At 47.2% G+C, this 16479-nt stretch overlaps 1 protein-coding gene across 2 annotated transcripts in view; it reads right to left on the reverse strand.

The window, feature by feature from the left end:
* TRAM2 (translocation associated membrane protein 2) overlaps positions 1–16479 on the reverse strand; it is an 84627-nt gene that overhangs the window by 17743 nt on the left and 50405 nt on the right. For both annotated transcript variants that reach the window (XM_043591647.1, XM_043591648.1), the window contains exons 3-4: positions 2153–2262; positions 1531–1647 (exon numbers count right to left, since the gene is read on the reverse strand). In XM_043591647.1, coding sequence (XP_043447582.1) covers positions 1531–1647; positions 2153–2262 — 227 coding nt within the window. The remainder of the gene's footprint in view (positions 1–1530; positions 1648–2152; positions 2263–16479) is intronic.

Raw genomic sequence — 16479 nt, forward strand, 5'->3', positions numbered from 1 at the left:
TTTTTAAGCCCCTGAAGGCCTGAGAGAAACCAAGAGCAGTTGAGCATTTAACGCACTGGAAGAGACGTCACATAACATGGCTTTTGGCCTCCAGAATCTGGTCTAAATGTGTCACAGCTCCAGGAGAATATCTGGGGCTGAAGTAGGAGGGGTAGAAGTGATTCAGAGACGAGGCAATGTTTCTTCTGAAAGACCCTGAGGCCATTCAGCCTCAAAGCAGCAGAGGGACTCCACGGGCAAACACTGAGAGGTTGGGAGAAGTCTGAAAGGCAGCATTACCTAGACCTGAAGGGGCCTGGACACACACTGTGCAACATTAAGGGGCGCTCCTCATATGGGCCACACTGCACATCTTTCCCTCTGGGGACAGTATAACATGGCAGTCCTGCTCAAGAGGACAGAAGCCTCAGGTCCTACATTTAAAATTCCTAATGTTCTGTTTAGGAAACGGTTCCATGATTAAAGGATAAGAGACATACAAGCAATATACACAAGGACATGCAGACTCCTGCTCTCAGAACGTGATTTCAGCGTTGAGCTCTGGAAGCAGAGAGTTCCTTAGGATGTGAAAGTTCATCACTGTCACTGAAGGAAGAGGAAGGGGGTGAGAGGTCAGCGGAAGGCAGGGAATGAGAGGTCAGCGGAAGGCAGGGAAGGGAACTTAGAGATCACAGGGTTGCTGAATTTTCCAAGCCCTAGGCCTGTGTTTCTCACAGGACTACTCTAGCTCTAGAAAAAGGGACCAAGTTACAGACAGGAGTTATTTCACGTGGGGGTGGGGGGCTTCTAATTAAACACTTTCATGCATCACAGGCCAGGTCTTGTTACAGCGAACCCCAAAGGACTGTCCGCATTCCTTGCTAGTAAGGAATTCTGGTGTATCAAAGGCTGCTTGAAATCAGAGTCCTATTGTGTAGAAAGGAGAGGTAGATAAATTGTCTGGTCCCCCAGGCATTTGTGGGAATGGCACTGACTCTCACAGGATTTGATGTGCGGACAAGGGGATGCTTGCAGGAGGCCAGTGTGGTAAAACAGAAAGTGTGCTGAACTTGGAACCAGACTCCTAAGTCCCAGTCTGGTCCTTGCCACCTCAGAACCACATGACCATGGGGACACTGCAAAATTTGATCTTGGATGCCATCAATCTATCAACATGGGGACCAGAATAAACAAACAACTCATCTCGTGGGATAGCACTGGTAGGAGGACACTGTCAAATGATACAGCGCTGTGTAGAGGTATGGTACCATTATCATAGCATCACAGAATAACTATAACAAGGGTTTATTTTTGGACAAGAGGGCTCTCTGCAGCTTTAAAAGAGCATCTACACCATCTGGCCCCTCTCTCCTACCATGAGGATACAAAAATAGTAGTAGTTCCAAGAAACTGCTCAAAGCTTTTACAAACTGCTCCTGACTCTTTTCCTTCCCTGCTTAGCCCTTCATGGTCATTTTATCAGCCATCTGAGAAGAGATGTGTTGCTGGAAGCCCAGGCCCTGTGCTTCAGCGGTCCCCGGGGCCACTCACCGTCACCACCACGTAGAAGCACCATACCACAGAGCTGAGATGAAAGACGACCAGCTGTCCAGATTCGTTGAACTTGCTGTGTTTCACCTTGGAGAGGTGAAGCCGTTTGCTGATTTTCTAAAGAATAAAGAGAATCCTGCATATTAATATATGCAGGTGCATTCGTAATGGGTGGCTTCAAACTCCCATTTTCTACCCTTGAAAGGATAGCAGTCTGAAGCGGCCATGGCTCAGGCCATTCAGTGTAAGCCTGCTGTGTGCATGGAGCGCTCAGTTCAAGGCAAGCATGTTGAGAAAGCGGCCAGATTGAGGTCCTCAGCCTAGATGTAAAGAAAACACCCCACAATCAGGCCACATATGACAGACCCATAAGCACTGTGTCTTGCCATTTCGGGCAGCTGTCCCCTCATGCAGTAAACGCTGCATCCCATGCACTAAGAAGGCTGTGAGAGGGGACAGAAACCACAGTGTGTCACAATGGATGTCCAGTCAATAGGACCAATCAGGGCATGCAGATTAGGAGGGAAAGGGGCACAGAGCTGCAGTGTCCTCTAAGGCGAGGCCCTTCTGCCCACTGCATCTCCCCAGCTTGTGCTCTCAGAATCCAGACAGCGTCACTCACATCTAAAATGTACTCCTGAACCACAGCGTGCAAGATGATGGTGATGAAGACGTAGAACAAGATGGTGACCAGATCCTTCGGCCCATAGTGGTAGTGCACAGTCTCACTATCTGTGGAGGTAAGAAAAGCCATGTCAGCATCCCCAGGCTGAGGAAATGCTCTGGGACCCCAAACTGAAGAGATCTCTGAAGCAGAAGGCGCCATGCCGTACCCCTAGACTTGGAAGAAACCTTTTTCCCTAGAATCCTACCCACCCCGTGGGCGTCACCCTTGGTAAGTGCCAATGGGGAGGATTAAGGAGAACCAAGCACAAACGGTGATGACTACATCTCCTGCATCTGGGCAGGAGAGCGCAGTGGTTAGGAGCCAGGGTAAGAGACAAGCCATCTCGATCGCTCCCTGGCTGTGCAACTATACAGAAGTGACCAACCTCTCTGAACCACAATTTCCATCCCTGGAAGATGGAACTGTCGTCTTCAGCACGGAAGCATGGAGTAGGGGTTAGGAGTGTGGACCCAGAAGCCCGAGTTTATATCACAGCTCACTCATTACCTATGTGACTTTGGGGCACCTCTATATGTGACTTTTCTGTGCCTCAGTTTCCTCATCTGTAAAACGAGAGTAACAGCAGTTCCTGTATCGTAAGGTTTCCCTCAGAATCAGACGGCTTCAAAGCAAACTGCAGAGAACAATATCTAGTACATAGCAAGTGCCATATGTATATTTGTTATTATTTCTGTTGTTGGGCTAGTGTGAGGATTAAATGAAATAATTTGTATCAAGATGATTATCACCGTGCCTACACCCATGGCAAACATGCCATAAATGGCAGTCTATTAAAATATTATTTAATAGTAATAAATTAGACAGCATCCCAGACATGTAATAAGCCTTGTATAGCCATGCTGTGGCGGCCTCGTTCTCCACAGACAGAGGAGGATTTATACTTTTGTTCCAGTTAGCAGGTTAGGGTTGCAAGGGCTCATGAACCCGCGCTGGGTGTCTGCTGCTCTGTAAACGCCCCCCTGGCTCCACCAAGCAGACTCTCTGGCTGCCTTTCCAGCTGTGCTGTGCTCACGCCGAGTCACACACACATGAGTCATCTGTCTCTGCCAGGATGCGTTTACCAGAAGGTGGACCAGGGCCGGTGAGTTTCGGGGTGGCCACGGAGCGAAGCAGAGCTGACTGGGTCACGCTGGGAGTCAAACCATCCCCTCTGTCTCCCGGGACGGAGAGAACGGGATGGTCCACGGCGCTGAGGGGGGAGAGGGCAGCGAGCACATGAACTCTGGAATCAGACAGACTTGCCTTTTTCCTCTCCCTCCTCCTTTCCACAAAAACCTACTCTGTAAGGGGCACTGGGCTAACTGCCGGAGTGTGGAGATAAGGGATACTGGCCGGACTTCAGAGCACACAGACCGGTGAGGAGACGGATAAGTAAACGTACAATTACCCTACAGACAGGCACGTGGGGCCAAGAGGCAAAGAGAGCGCCCCAGCGGGCCCCGGCAGGCCAGGGCCCAACCCTGTCTGGGTGGGCGCAGTGGGCAGCAGGTCAAGGTGAACAGGAGGACACCGGAACTTGGGGAGAAGCACGGGGGGGGGGGGGGGGGTGGGGAGGGAGGCATCTAGGCTGAGGAGGTAGTGTCTGCACAGGCTGCAGGGAATGAGACCGCAGCGCCTGTTGAGTGCCTGGGCGCCTCGTGAAAGGGGGTGGGCTTTGTCCTGGGGGCAACATGGGACACATGGAAGAATTCAAATCCAACAGGCAAATGACGAAATACGGGTTTTGGAAAGTTTACTCTGGCAGCAGTGAACAGCGCCGTGCCTGGAGGTGAGGACACCAGTCAGGGAACTGCCTCTGGATCCACAATAAGGAAGCATGGAGGCCGGAATTAAAGCAGGATGAGAGACGGAGAGGGCTGTCAGTGAGACAACGGGCAACACAGGGGGACTGGCCCACCCAGGGGCTGAGGGCTGGGAGGGGAGTCAGGCACTGGCCGGCGGAGAAGGCACTAGAGGCAAGAGGATGGCTGCGATGACACTTTCCTAGCCTCCTTCAGAATGGAGGACCAGAGGAGACAAGTTCAATTGTAGTATATTTTGAAACTATAAAATAACTGAACACATGCAGAGTTCCATCAAGACCAGCATCACGAGTAATGGGCACCTGGGTGGCTCAGTCGGTTAAGTGTCCGACTTCAGCTCAGGTCATGGTCTCACGGTCCAGGAGTTCAAGCCCCGCGTCAGGCTCTGTGCTGACCACTCAGAGCCTGGAGCCTGCTTTGGATTCTCTGTCTCCCTCTCTCTGTCCCTCCCCTGCTTGCACCCTGTCTCTCTCAAAAATAAACATTAAAAATTTTTTTTAAAAAAGACTAGCATCCCTAGGCAAAATGGGATTTAAACTCAAGTATAGTCTAACAGTAGTGAAATAACACCTGTCAAGACTTTGGGTTATCTTCTTTAAGGCCTATTCAGGGTCACCTGTTATTCTTCACCCCCAAATACCATGGTTCCAAAGAGATGTGACCATAGCCTTAGACCCCTCTTGAAACAAGAATCAGTGCATGAGTTAATACATTCTTTTGTTCCTTCACTGTTGAGAGCCACAAGCATGTTTTCCATCAACAAATAAACCATGTGCAGAGCTCCATTCTGGGTGCTGGGAGAAGACCATGAAGGATGGGCACAGACCTGCCCTCTTGGAGGTTAGTGGATGTGCACCAAATTCTCATACTTAAAAACTACAGAGGCTAAAACTACAACACAGCAACAACCAAAAAACTGAAACAACCAGATTAAAAATGGGCAAAGGATGTGAACAGACATTTATCTAAAAAAAACATACAACTGGAGGCACTTGATTAAGCGTCCAATTTCGGCTCAGGTCACGATTTCACGATTCGTGAGTTTGAGCCCCACATCAGGCTTGCTGCTGTCAGCACAGAGCCTACTTCTGATTCTCTGTCCCCCTCTCTCTCTGCCCCTCCCCCCTCCTCTCAAAAATAAATAAACTTAAAAAAAAAGAGATGTACAAATGGTCAACATGTGTGTGACAAAGTGCTCACCATCATTACTGTTAGGGAAGTACAAATTGAAACCACCCCACATCCATCAGAATGGCTACAATTAAAAAAAAAATGAAAAAGAACAAGCGTTGGTTAGGACGTAGATAAATTTGAACTTTTATGCACTGTAAAATGGTAGTCACTATGGAAAACAGTATGGTAGTTCCTAAAAAATTAAAAATAGTAAACTCAAAATGGATTAAAGACCTAACTGTAAGATCTGAAGCCATAAAAACTCCTAAACAAACAAAAACATAGGCAGTAATCTCTTGGACATCAGCCTTAGCAACATTTTTCTGGATATATCCCCTAAGGCAAGGGAAACAAAAGCAAAAATAAACTATTGGGCCTACTCCAAAATAAAAAGGTTTTGCATAGCAAAGGAAACCATCAACAACACAAAAAGGCAACCTACAAACTGGAAGGAGATTATTTGCAAGTGATCTAATAAAGGGTTAATATGCAAAATATATAAAGAATTTATACAAGTCAACACACACACAATAATAATCTGATTAAAAATGAGCACAAGACCTGAATAGACAGGTTTCCAAAGAAGACATACAGATGGCCAACACACATGAAAACATGTTCAACATCACTAATCATCTGGGAAATGCAAATCAAAACTACAATGAGAGAATACCTCACACCTGTCAGAATGGCTAGAATCAGACAAAAATAACAATCGTTGGTGAGAATGTGGAGAATAGGGAACCCCTGTGCACTGTTGGTGGGGATGTAAATTGGTCCAACCACTGTGGAAAACAGTATGGAGTTTCCCCCCCAAAAATTAAAAATAGAAATACCATACAATCCAGCAATTCTACTACTGGGTATTTACCCAAATAAAATGAAAACACTCATTCGAAAAGATGTATGCACCCCTATGTTTACTGCAGCATTATTAACAATAGCCACATTATGGAAGCAACCTAAGTGTCCACTGATAAAGAAGATGTGGTATATAGTGGGATATTACTCAGCCATAAAAACGAAGGAGATCTTGCCATTCGAGACAATATGGATGGACCTACAGGGTATTATGCTAAGTAAAGGAAGTCCGAGAAATATAAATACCTTATGATTTCACTTCTATGTGGCATGTAAAAAACAAAACAGAAACAGACTCCTATATAGAGAGAACAGATGGCTGGTTGCCAGACAGTGGGGGTAGGTGATGAGTGAAATAAGTGAAGGGGATTAAGAAGCCTACACTACTAGTTAAAAGTAACTCATGGAGATGACAAGTCCAGTATAGGGAGTCTAGTCAATGATTCTGTAATAATGTCATATGGTGACAGACGGTGATTACACTTTTGGTGACGAGCACAGTGTAATGTCAAGTCGCTATGTTTGTTGCACACCAGAAACTATTACAACATTGTATGTCAACTATATTCCCTTTAAAAAAATTAAAAATGGAGTCACGTGATTCTGCAATTCCACTTTTGAGTATATACTCAAAACAACTGAAAGCAGGATCTCAAAGAAATATTTGTACACCCATGTTCACAGCAGCATTTTTCGCAATAGCCAAAGGTGGAAACGACCCCAATGTCTATTGACGGATGGATAAACAAAATGTGGTATACACATACAACAGAACACTATTCAGCCTTAAAAAGGAAGGAAATCCTGTCACATGCTACAGCACAGATCAACCTACAGGATATCATACTAAGTGAAATAGGCCAATCACAAAAGACATACTGGATGATTCCATCCTATAAGGTAGAAGTAGTCAAAATCATAGGCACAAACCAGAATGCTAGGTGGGGGCTGTGGAGGGAATGGGGTGTTGCTGTATAATAGCTACAAAGTTGCGGTTTTGCAAGATGAACAGGATTCTGGAGATCCCTTGCAGGACAATGTGAATGCATTTAACGGCTACTGAACACTTAGAAATGGTAAAGATCACAAATTTCATCTTCTATATATTTAAATTAAAAAAAAAACAAACCCACCAGTGGTCACGTGTGAGAAGTGGACCGAAGTCTGAGGGGGAATAAGAGGGAGCAGAAGCCTCGCTCTGAGGGACCTGAGCACAGCGCCCAGTGCAGTCGGTGCCCTGCACTCGGATGGTGGCACAGCGATGGGGAGAGGACACATCCACATAGAGGTGGGGGATGGGCCAGCCATAGGGAGTGGGTCTCAATGGACAAGGAGAGCAGCTGACAACACGGGGTTGAGAGAGCTAAGGGATACCGGCCATCCTCAGGTCTCCCAGGGGCTTCCGCACCCCAGCCCAGCCCCCCAATGCCACCTCAGGGTCAACACAAGCCACTCACACCCTCCCCTTGCCCCACATCCTTACTGGTGATAATCTGCTCCTTTGAGGTCTTTCTCCTACAATCATAACGGGTAGCAGCATCCACAAATACGGAGAAGACATGCTCTGGTTCATACACATGATCTCTGGTGCTTTCCCCTTATCTGCTACTTTCCTACTTTTGATCAAAGCAGGCAAGTGATCTGGTTTGGCCCTTTCTGCTCTCCACAGAGCTATGGAGGCTGGGTGGATACTTTGTGAACACAAAGTATTCTTCCAGGAGGCTATAAACAAATCCCTGTTTCCGGCAGATTTTTCTTTTTTTTTTGGTTGCTCACTAATTCTAATACAAACCCTCTCGGGACCCAGGCTGGGGTTCTTGTTCTTCAAGCACTGCCCCTGTCTTGCACGAGCTCTCAAAAAGGCTGGCAATGGTTTGGCAGAAACCTAGTGTAATTTTTTCTGAAAAGTAACTTGCAACACGTCTCTGAGCTATTAGACCAGGGAGGCCACCCTGGTTGTGAGTTGCAGCAAAATGCCGACAGGTACCAGGTGGGTAACCCAAACGAGCAAAGCAGTCTGGGTGTGGTAAGCTAAAACCTTTCGGCACAGAGGTCTGCTGGTTACCCAGGGGATATCTGCACATCCACAGTATGCTTCCCACTGACTCCCTTCAACCATCGCACCTTCTTGGTCTATCATTCACATTTCTGCTTTGAGAGAGGGACACGTTCTTCTTTCTCCACCTTACTAAAAGAACAGTTAGAAGTGGAACACACAGTGACTGACAGGTAGTCTCACTGTCAGGGACACGCTGGAGGGGAGTCGGTAACTGTGGGAAACTGCACAGCCTGTGTCCCCCGGGGGAGATGAAGGAGTGGGGAAGTCGCTCCTCAGATACGGAGGCCGTGGGAGGGGGATACAGCCCAGTGTGTCCAGATTCTCGATATTCCAGAAGCAAAGAAAGACATCTTTACGTGAAATCACTTGACTTAAAGATACTGCGCACATTGGGAATCCTGGGTGGCGCAGTCGGTTAAGCGTCGGACTTCAGCCAGGTCACGATCTCGTGGTCTGTGAGTTCGAGCCCCGCGTCGGGCTCTGGGCTGATGGCTCAGAGCCTGGAGCCTGTTTCCGATTCTGTGTCTCCCTCTCTCTCTGCCCCTCCCCCGTTCATGCTCTGTCTCTCTCTGTCCCAAAAATAAATAAACGTTGAAAAAAAAATTAAAAAAAAAAAAGATACTGCACACAAATTCAAAATTTTAAAAAACACTTTATGGGGGCGCCTGGGTGGCGCAGTCGGTTAGGCGTCCGACTTCAGCCAGGTCACGATCTCGCGCTCCGTGAGTTCGAGCCCCGCATCAGGCTCAGGGCTGATGGCTCAGAGCCTGGAGCCTGTTTCCGATTCTGTGTCGCCCTCTCTCTCTGCCCCTCCCCCGTTCATGCTCTGTCTCTCTCTGTCCCAAAAATAAATAAACGTTGAAAAAAAAATTAAAAAAAAAAAAGATACTGCACACAAATTCAAAATTTTAAAAAACACTTTATGGGCCAACACCAAACTGACCAGAAACAACGGACCTGCTGGGCCATGGTGACCATGGGCCACCAGTGTGTAACCCCCGGCAACATGACCCCTGACAACCTTCCAATAACAACATTCTGGGAGTCCCCTTCCTACACACTCCCATGGAGTATGTCGATATGCCCTTCTGTAGGTATTACTCTAGCTTTGGAAGAAAGTACCTTCAGTAACGATCTTCCAACTGTAGACGAGTTACTCAGCCCTCATCAAAAGTGGCATCTGCTTGGCTGATCTCTGATCACAGTTTAAAAAGAAAGCTAGAGGGGCGCCTGGGTGGCGCAGTCGGTTAAGCGTCCGACTTCAGCCAGGTCACGATCTCGCGCTCCGTGAGTTCGAGCCCCGCATCAGGCTCAGGGCTGATGGCTCAGAGCCTGGAGCCTGTTTCCGATTCTGTGTCTCCCTCTCTCTCTGCCCCTCCCCCGTTCATGCTCTGTCTCTCTCTGTCCCAAAAATAAATAAACGTTGAAAAAAAAATTAAAAAAAAAAAGATACTGCACACAAATTCAAAATTTTAAAAAACACTTTATGGGGGCGCCTGGGTGGCGCAGTCGGTTAGGCGTCCGACTTCAGCCAGGTCACGATCTCGCGCTCCGTGAGTTCGAGCCCCGCATCAGGCTCAGGGCTGATGGCTCAGAGCCTGGAGCCTGTTTCCGATTCTGTGTCGCCCTCTCTCTCTGCCCCTCCCCCGTTCATGCTCTGTCTCTCTCTGTCCCAAAAATAAATAAACGTTGAAAAAAAAATTAAAAAAAAAAAAGATACTGCACACAAATTCAAAATTTTAAAAAACACTTTATGGGCCAACACCAAACTGACCAGAAACAACGGACCTGCTGGGCCATGGTGACCATGGGCCACCAGTGTGTAACCCCCGGCAACATGACCCCTGACAACCTTCCAATAACAACATTCTGGGAGTCCCCTTCCTACACACCCCCATGGAGTATGTCGATATGCCCTTCTGTAGGTATTACTCTAGCTTTGGAAGAAAGTACCTTCAGTAACGATCTTCCAACTGTAGACGAGTTACTCAGCCCTCATCAAAAGTGGCATCTGCTTGGCTGATCTCTGATCACAGTTTAAAAAGAAAGCTAGAGGGGCGCCTGGGTGGCGCAGTCGGTTAAGCGTCCGACTTCAGCCAGGTCACGATCTCGCGCTCCGTGAGTTCGAGCCCCGCGTCAGGCTCTGGGCTGATGGCTCAGAGCCTGGAGCCTGTTTCCGATTCTGTGTCTCCCTCTCTCTCTGCCCCTCCCCCGTTCATGCTCTGTCTCTCTCTGTCCCCAAAATAAATAAATGTTGAAAAAAATTTTTTAAAAAGAAAGCTAGAGGGGCGCCTGGGTGGCTCAGTCGGTTGAGCGTCCAACTTCAGCTCAGGTCACGATCTCACGGTTCCTGAGTTCGAGCCCTGCATCAGGCTCTGGGCTGATGGCTCAGAGCCTGGAGCCTGCTTCCGATTCTGTGTCTCCCTCTCTCTCTGCCCCTCCCCCATTTGTGCTCTGTCTCTCTGTCTCAAAAATAAATAAACATTAAAAAAAAGTTAAAAAAAAAAAAGTAAAAAGAAAGCTAGAGTAATCAATAACAGCCTTGGCTGTTTTGACCAACAGCCTCAGTCAGCAGCTGCCCCTTTACGGGAGTAACATTCTTATGGACATCCTGCTTTGCTTCCTATGACTAAGAGATACATTCCTGTTTCCTCTGGTGTCACCTGTAAGCAGTTTCTCTGGTCTGCCTCACATGTTCCCATCCCGTCCGGGTACTACTGTGCGGTCTCGGCCCTCCTCCCATGACTTGAGCTGGTTGGTGGCTGTCTGTAGCCATCCCATCCACCTCTTAGATCCTTGGAGTCTGGGCACCTGCCAATGAGACTTCTAGCCTTTGTGTGAAAAACTGGTTGCTCAAAGAGCATCACTGCCCATCCTGGCTGCGTTTTTGCTCCTGGTTCCTTTCCTAATGCCTGCACATCTGGGTTTATAAGATGCACTTTCTGTTAGCTTCTGTGCTTATGGCCAACTCTGTTTCCATGTTAGTGTGATGTTCTAAAAGAACTCAGATATGAAAAAAAAAAAAAAACCACCACAAGCAAAATCAAAAGGGAAATGATCATTTAAGGGGGAAATATTTATAATTCAGATCATAAACAAAGGACTAACCTTGCTAATATGTAAAACACTTGATAATAAAAAGATCAAAAATCCAAAAGAAAAATGGGCAAAGGATACAAACAATTTACAGAAAAAATTTAAAAGATGCTCCACCTTACGCAGAAAGGAAATGCAGATGAAAACTACAATGAGCTGCCATTTCATACCCATCACATTGGCAAAGATCCACAGCTTGACAACATACTCTCGCTGAGGCTGTGGAGAAACAACCTCTCCTTCACACACCACTGATGGGGGTGCAAAATGGACCACCCCTTTGGAAGGGCAATTTGGCAATTTCTATTGAGATTACAAGCGCATCAACCCTTTGATGTGGCAACTCCACTTCTGGGAATTTATCTTGTGGTAATACCTGCCACGTTCACAATGACATGTGATGAGGTTATGCACGGCAGCACTGTTTTGAACAATAAACTAATGGAAGCAATCCAAGTTGTTTTCATCTATCAGGGGCAGGTTACATAGCCCATAGTTCTAATACACTGGGGCTATGCAAAGTGTGGCTGTGGACCAACAGCACTGGCATCACTTACGGGCTTGGAAACACGGGCTGTTGTGGAACTACCCCAGGCCTGCTAGATCAGAAACTCGGGATGGCCCAGGACTCCATGCTTAATGACACCTCCATGTGATTCTGATGCATGCTAACATTTAAGAAGTGCTGATATGGGGCACCTGGGTGGCTCAGTGGGTTAACCGTCTGACTTCGGTTCAGGTCATGATCTCACGGTTCGTGAGTTCAAGTCCCACGTCAGGCTCTGTGCTGACAGCTCAGAGCCTGGAGCCTGCTTCGGATTCTGTGTCTCCCTCTCTCTCTGTCCCTCCCCTGCCCATGCTCTGTCTCAAAAAATAAAACATTAAAAAAAAAAAAGAAGTGCTGATATAAACAATGGGTCTGTTTTTTAAAATCAGAGAGGGGATGCCTGAGTGACTCCATCGGTTAAGCGTCCGACTCCAGTTTAGGTCATTATCTCATTGTGCACGGAGTTCAAGCCCCGCTTCGGGCTCTTCGCTGTCAGTGCAGAGCACACTTCGGATCCTCTGTACTCCTTTCTCCCTGCCCCTCTCCAGCTCGTGCGTGCTCTCAAAAAGAAATAAAATTTAAAAAAGAAAAAAAAAAAATCAGAGAGAAACAAAGATCAAAAACAGGGAAAACCAATCAGGAGATTTAGAAAGCAGACCCATGGTTGCTTTGGGAGGGGGTAATGGCTGGGAGTGCTGTATCCTGCTGTAGGTGATGGTGGCGTGGGTGCACATCTATGTACAAATTCACCGTGCCGTACCCTCAAGAACACGTATGTGTCACTGCAGGTGCTATACCTCAATAAAGTTTGTGACGAAAATGATGAAGCTCTCTACCCGTTGACATAAAAGGATATCCAGCATACACTACTTAGTGGGGAAAAAAGTTAGGCCCAGAACAGTACAGTATTCTACCAATTACATAAGAAAGAGAAGAAAAGAAATATGCGTATTTGTGTCTGCATAAAGCAACAGTGGAAGGCGGGGGATAAATCCAGGAAGGGCACACAGGAAACAATAGGGATTATCCACAGGGGATGCGAGTGTCAAAGGAAGAGAGTTCAGGGTGAGAACAAGACTGAATTTTTGGACATGTGAGCATATTTCCTACTCAAAAAATAATTCTTCCACTTTGTACAAATAAAATTAAAAAGTATCCATTTTTCCCACCTCACTGTCTCTCCCCCCACCTTTTTTTTTTTTTTTTTTTTTTTTTTTTTTTTTTTTACCACAGGGACCCAGACAAAGCATGAAAAGACCTGAAGCTCATTTCTAATGCTGTCACTCGCCCACCAGGGTGGGCGTGATCCAGGGTCTCTCTGCCCTCAGTTACTCCTTTGGGACAATGAGGATAATGCCATCTACCTCTTCTCACAAAGCTCTAAGGATCAAGTAGATAACTGACTTATAAAGTGCTACACCAAAAGAGGAGATCATGCTGACCACTTCTATCAGAACCAGAAGCTAAAAGAACATAACTGTCACCGTGTACCACATACAAAGTACTCCCATCAGGGTGCTTATTTAGGATAAGGAATACAAACAACAACCATAAGCCACTTATTGAGCATGTGCTCTGCGCCTGGCACTGTAGTGAACACATCTTGTAAGCGGCATCATTCACCTCTCCCAGGAATCCTGAGTATTATACCCACTTTACAGACAGGGCAGCTGAGGTTAAGAGGTGGGAGTTAGTTAGGAGTGGTCTAAGACCCCAAACATGCTGCCAATAACAGGGGCTGAGGCCCATCGTTTATTCCGAGGCCTCCTTGCTTTCTGACTCCCGGAAGGCCATGCTAATATAAACAATGGCAAGCTGAGGTGCCAGGGGAAGAGTGGGGTTGAGGACAGGCATGGGGCCCATGCCTCACAGGGCAACATTCTGATCTCCACTCTCACCCTGTGTGGCCAGGCCGCCAGGCCACACCGCCGCTGACCTCCCAAACTATAAGCATCACCATGGTTCTCACACGGACTCAGCTGGTATGGGCCGAAATGTGGCTCCCCTCACCCTCCTGCCAAAAATGATTATGTTGAAGTCCTAACCCTTACCACCTCACAATGTGGCCTCATTGGGACACGGGGTCTTTACAGAGGCCATCAAGTTAAAATGAGAACGTTAGAGTGTACCCTAATCCAATGTGACTGGTGTCCTTACAAAAAGGGGAAATCCGGAGGCACCTGGGTGGCTCAGTTGGTTAAGCATCCAACTTCGGCTCAGGTCATGATCTCGCAATTCACAAGTTTGAGCCCTGCACTGGGCTCTCTGCCATCAGCACAAACCCTACTTTTGTCCTTTATCTCCCTCTCTCTCCGCCCCTCCCCTGCTTGTGCACTTTGTCTCACTCTCAAAAATAAATAAACGTTAAAAAAAAAATCTTAAAAAAAAGGGCCAGGGGGGATCTGGACACAGAGACACACACAAAGAGGATGGCCATCTACACGCCAAGGACAGAGGCCTGGAACAGATCGTGGCTCAGAGCCCTCAAGCAAGCCAACCTGCCGACACTTTGATTTTGCAACTTCTAGCCTCCGGAGCTGTGAGACAATTAATTTCTGTTCCTTAAGCCACTTGGTCTGTAGTATTTTGCCATGGCAGCACTAGAGAAATACATACCCTTATACAATCCTTCCTCACATAGACCCCAACCCCGCCCCTGCCCACAAAATTAAAGATCTGCCTGAGGATCTTCAAGGTTACCATTTTATCCCCATCTTGTATGGCTTGAGATAGATTTTCAACAATTTTCTAGTAAGATAGAAAGATAAGGAAAGGATACTTTCATGATGTAAAAAGATGCAGCAAAAATGAGAGAAGCATTAAAGAGAATTTGGAAATAAAGGGCCTAACTTGTGACTCGTTTTCTTGATGTATCATTTTTTTTTTTTTTTTTTTTTATAAAGCTATAACCCTCCCCGGGCCTTCAGGAAAGAAATAAAATAGTAAGTCCTAGGTGCCAAGCACACACTCAGCAGTTTACACACTGCAGTTTACACACATGAGGCTTCTATACACAACTCACCTGGGCAGACAACAATGCGGCACGTGGAGAATGCCTACAGGGAGGGAAAGCATGAACTTCAAGAGAAAACTTCATTGACAGCCATAAAGGAAAAATAACTCCACAAGGATCCCATGCAAAAAAAAAAGAAAAAGAAAAAGAAAAAAGAAAAATCTAAAATCACTGCTTTTTTCTCCCTCTGGGTAAAAAATAACATGTCAACAAGTTCTTTGTTAAATTAGGAACAAAAATTATTTCAGTAAGAACTGAATAAGAAAACAATTATCCTAGCTAGACAGAAGGAGGGATTTGATTGGGAAGGCCAGGAATGTGCAGAAGTGAAAACGCGGGGCAGGGTCTGGATCAGAGGGTGTGTTGGAGGGAAGCGAAAGAACAAGACAACTTACGAGGAGAAGAAACTAGGAGGATGGGAGAAAAGACAGTGGGAGGCTGCAGGTCAAAGACGCCATTGCCAGGCTTCTGGCTGGTGAACAATTAGCCACAGCAACTCGGGCTCCACTTACTTAAACCTCTGGAACCGTACCCGGAAGGGGAGGAATCCTCTGGGCTGTGGCAGGGAATTGGAGAAAATCAAGTCTAGGCTGGAAGGGGGTCACCTCTGAGATGCTGTTTCCACTTTGTGAAAATTCACTGAGCTGACCACTTACGGTGTGTCCACTTTTCTACACAACTGTTATGCTGAGATAATACCTGTCCTGTTCTGAATGGATCAGCCCCAAATTCACACGTTGGGGTCCTAACGCCAAGGTGAAGGTGTTACAGGTGGGGGCCTTTGGGAGTCGCTTATTATTAGGGAATGAGGCGAAGCCTTCATGTATGGGACTGGGGCCTTAGAAGGGAACTCACATAGCTCCCTGCCCCCCACCCCCTATCAGGACACAACAAGACGTTTGTGACTGGAAGAGGGCCCTCACCCGAACATGCTGGCACTCAGATCTCAGGCTTCTAGGCTCCAGACCTGGGAGAAATAAGTTTCTCTTGTTTAGAGGCCACCTTCTATGCTATTCTGTTTGAACAGACCAAACAGAGTGAGGCAGCAAGTTTAACATGTTTCTGTTCACTGGGGAAAAAAAAAACAAAAACAAAAAACAAAAAACAGGTTTGGGGCTGGCTATCAGTCCTGGGTCAGAGGCCCCTCACTGTCTTTCAGATGGCTGACCAATAAGGCCAGGGACACTGGGCGCTGTGGTTTATTTTCTCTTATTCATACAGACAAGACCTCAGGGCCAAAGGGAACCTTGGCAGCTGCTTGGACCATGGGGCCAGGACAGAGCTAGGTCTCTGCCTCCCTGGTTGGGTTTGCCCTCTCTCAGCTGCCCCATTTGGTAAACCCAGCCTTCCTCTGGCTTGTCTGGGCCCCAGTGCTGCATGGGGTGTGAGCAGCCCAGCCTTGGTGTGCCCTTGGGAATGTCTGTGTGTCTCAGCTCCCTCAGTAGGAAAAGGATGGGGCCAGGCCAGGCGAGCCTCCAGTACCCTCCAGCTACGTTGGGCAGCTTTCTTTGCCCAGAGCCACTGCTTCCACCCATCTCTTCCCTTTTGTCTCCCACAAGATTATCTTACAAAGAGGCACTCAGTCTGATATGTGATGCCAGTTTCAAGTCCATGGAACAAGCAGAAGACAAGACTAATTCCTGCCAGGCAGCCCAGGGAACAAACCCCACTCCGAGCCCTGGACAAAGGCCTTCAGCTGAATGAAGCTTG

This window comes from Prionailurus bengalensis, chromosome B2 (genome assembly GCF_016509475.1).
Source record: "Prionailurus bengalensis isolate Pbe53 chromosome B2, Fcat_Pben_1.1_paternal_pri, whole genome shotgun sequence".
Lineage (NCBI taxonomy): Eukaryota > Metazoa > Chordata > Mammalia > Carnivora > Felidae > Prionailurus > Prionailurus bengalensis.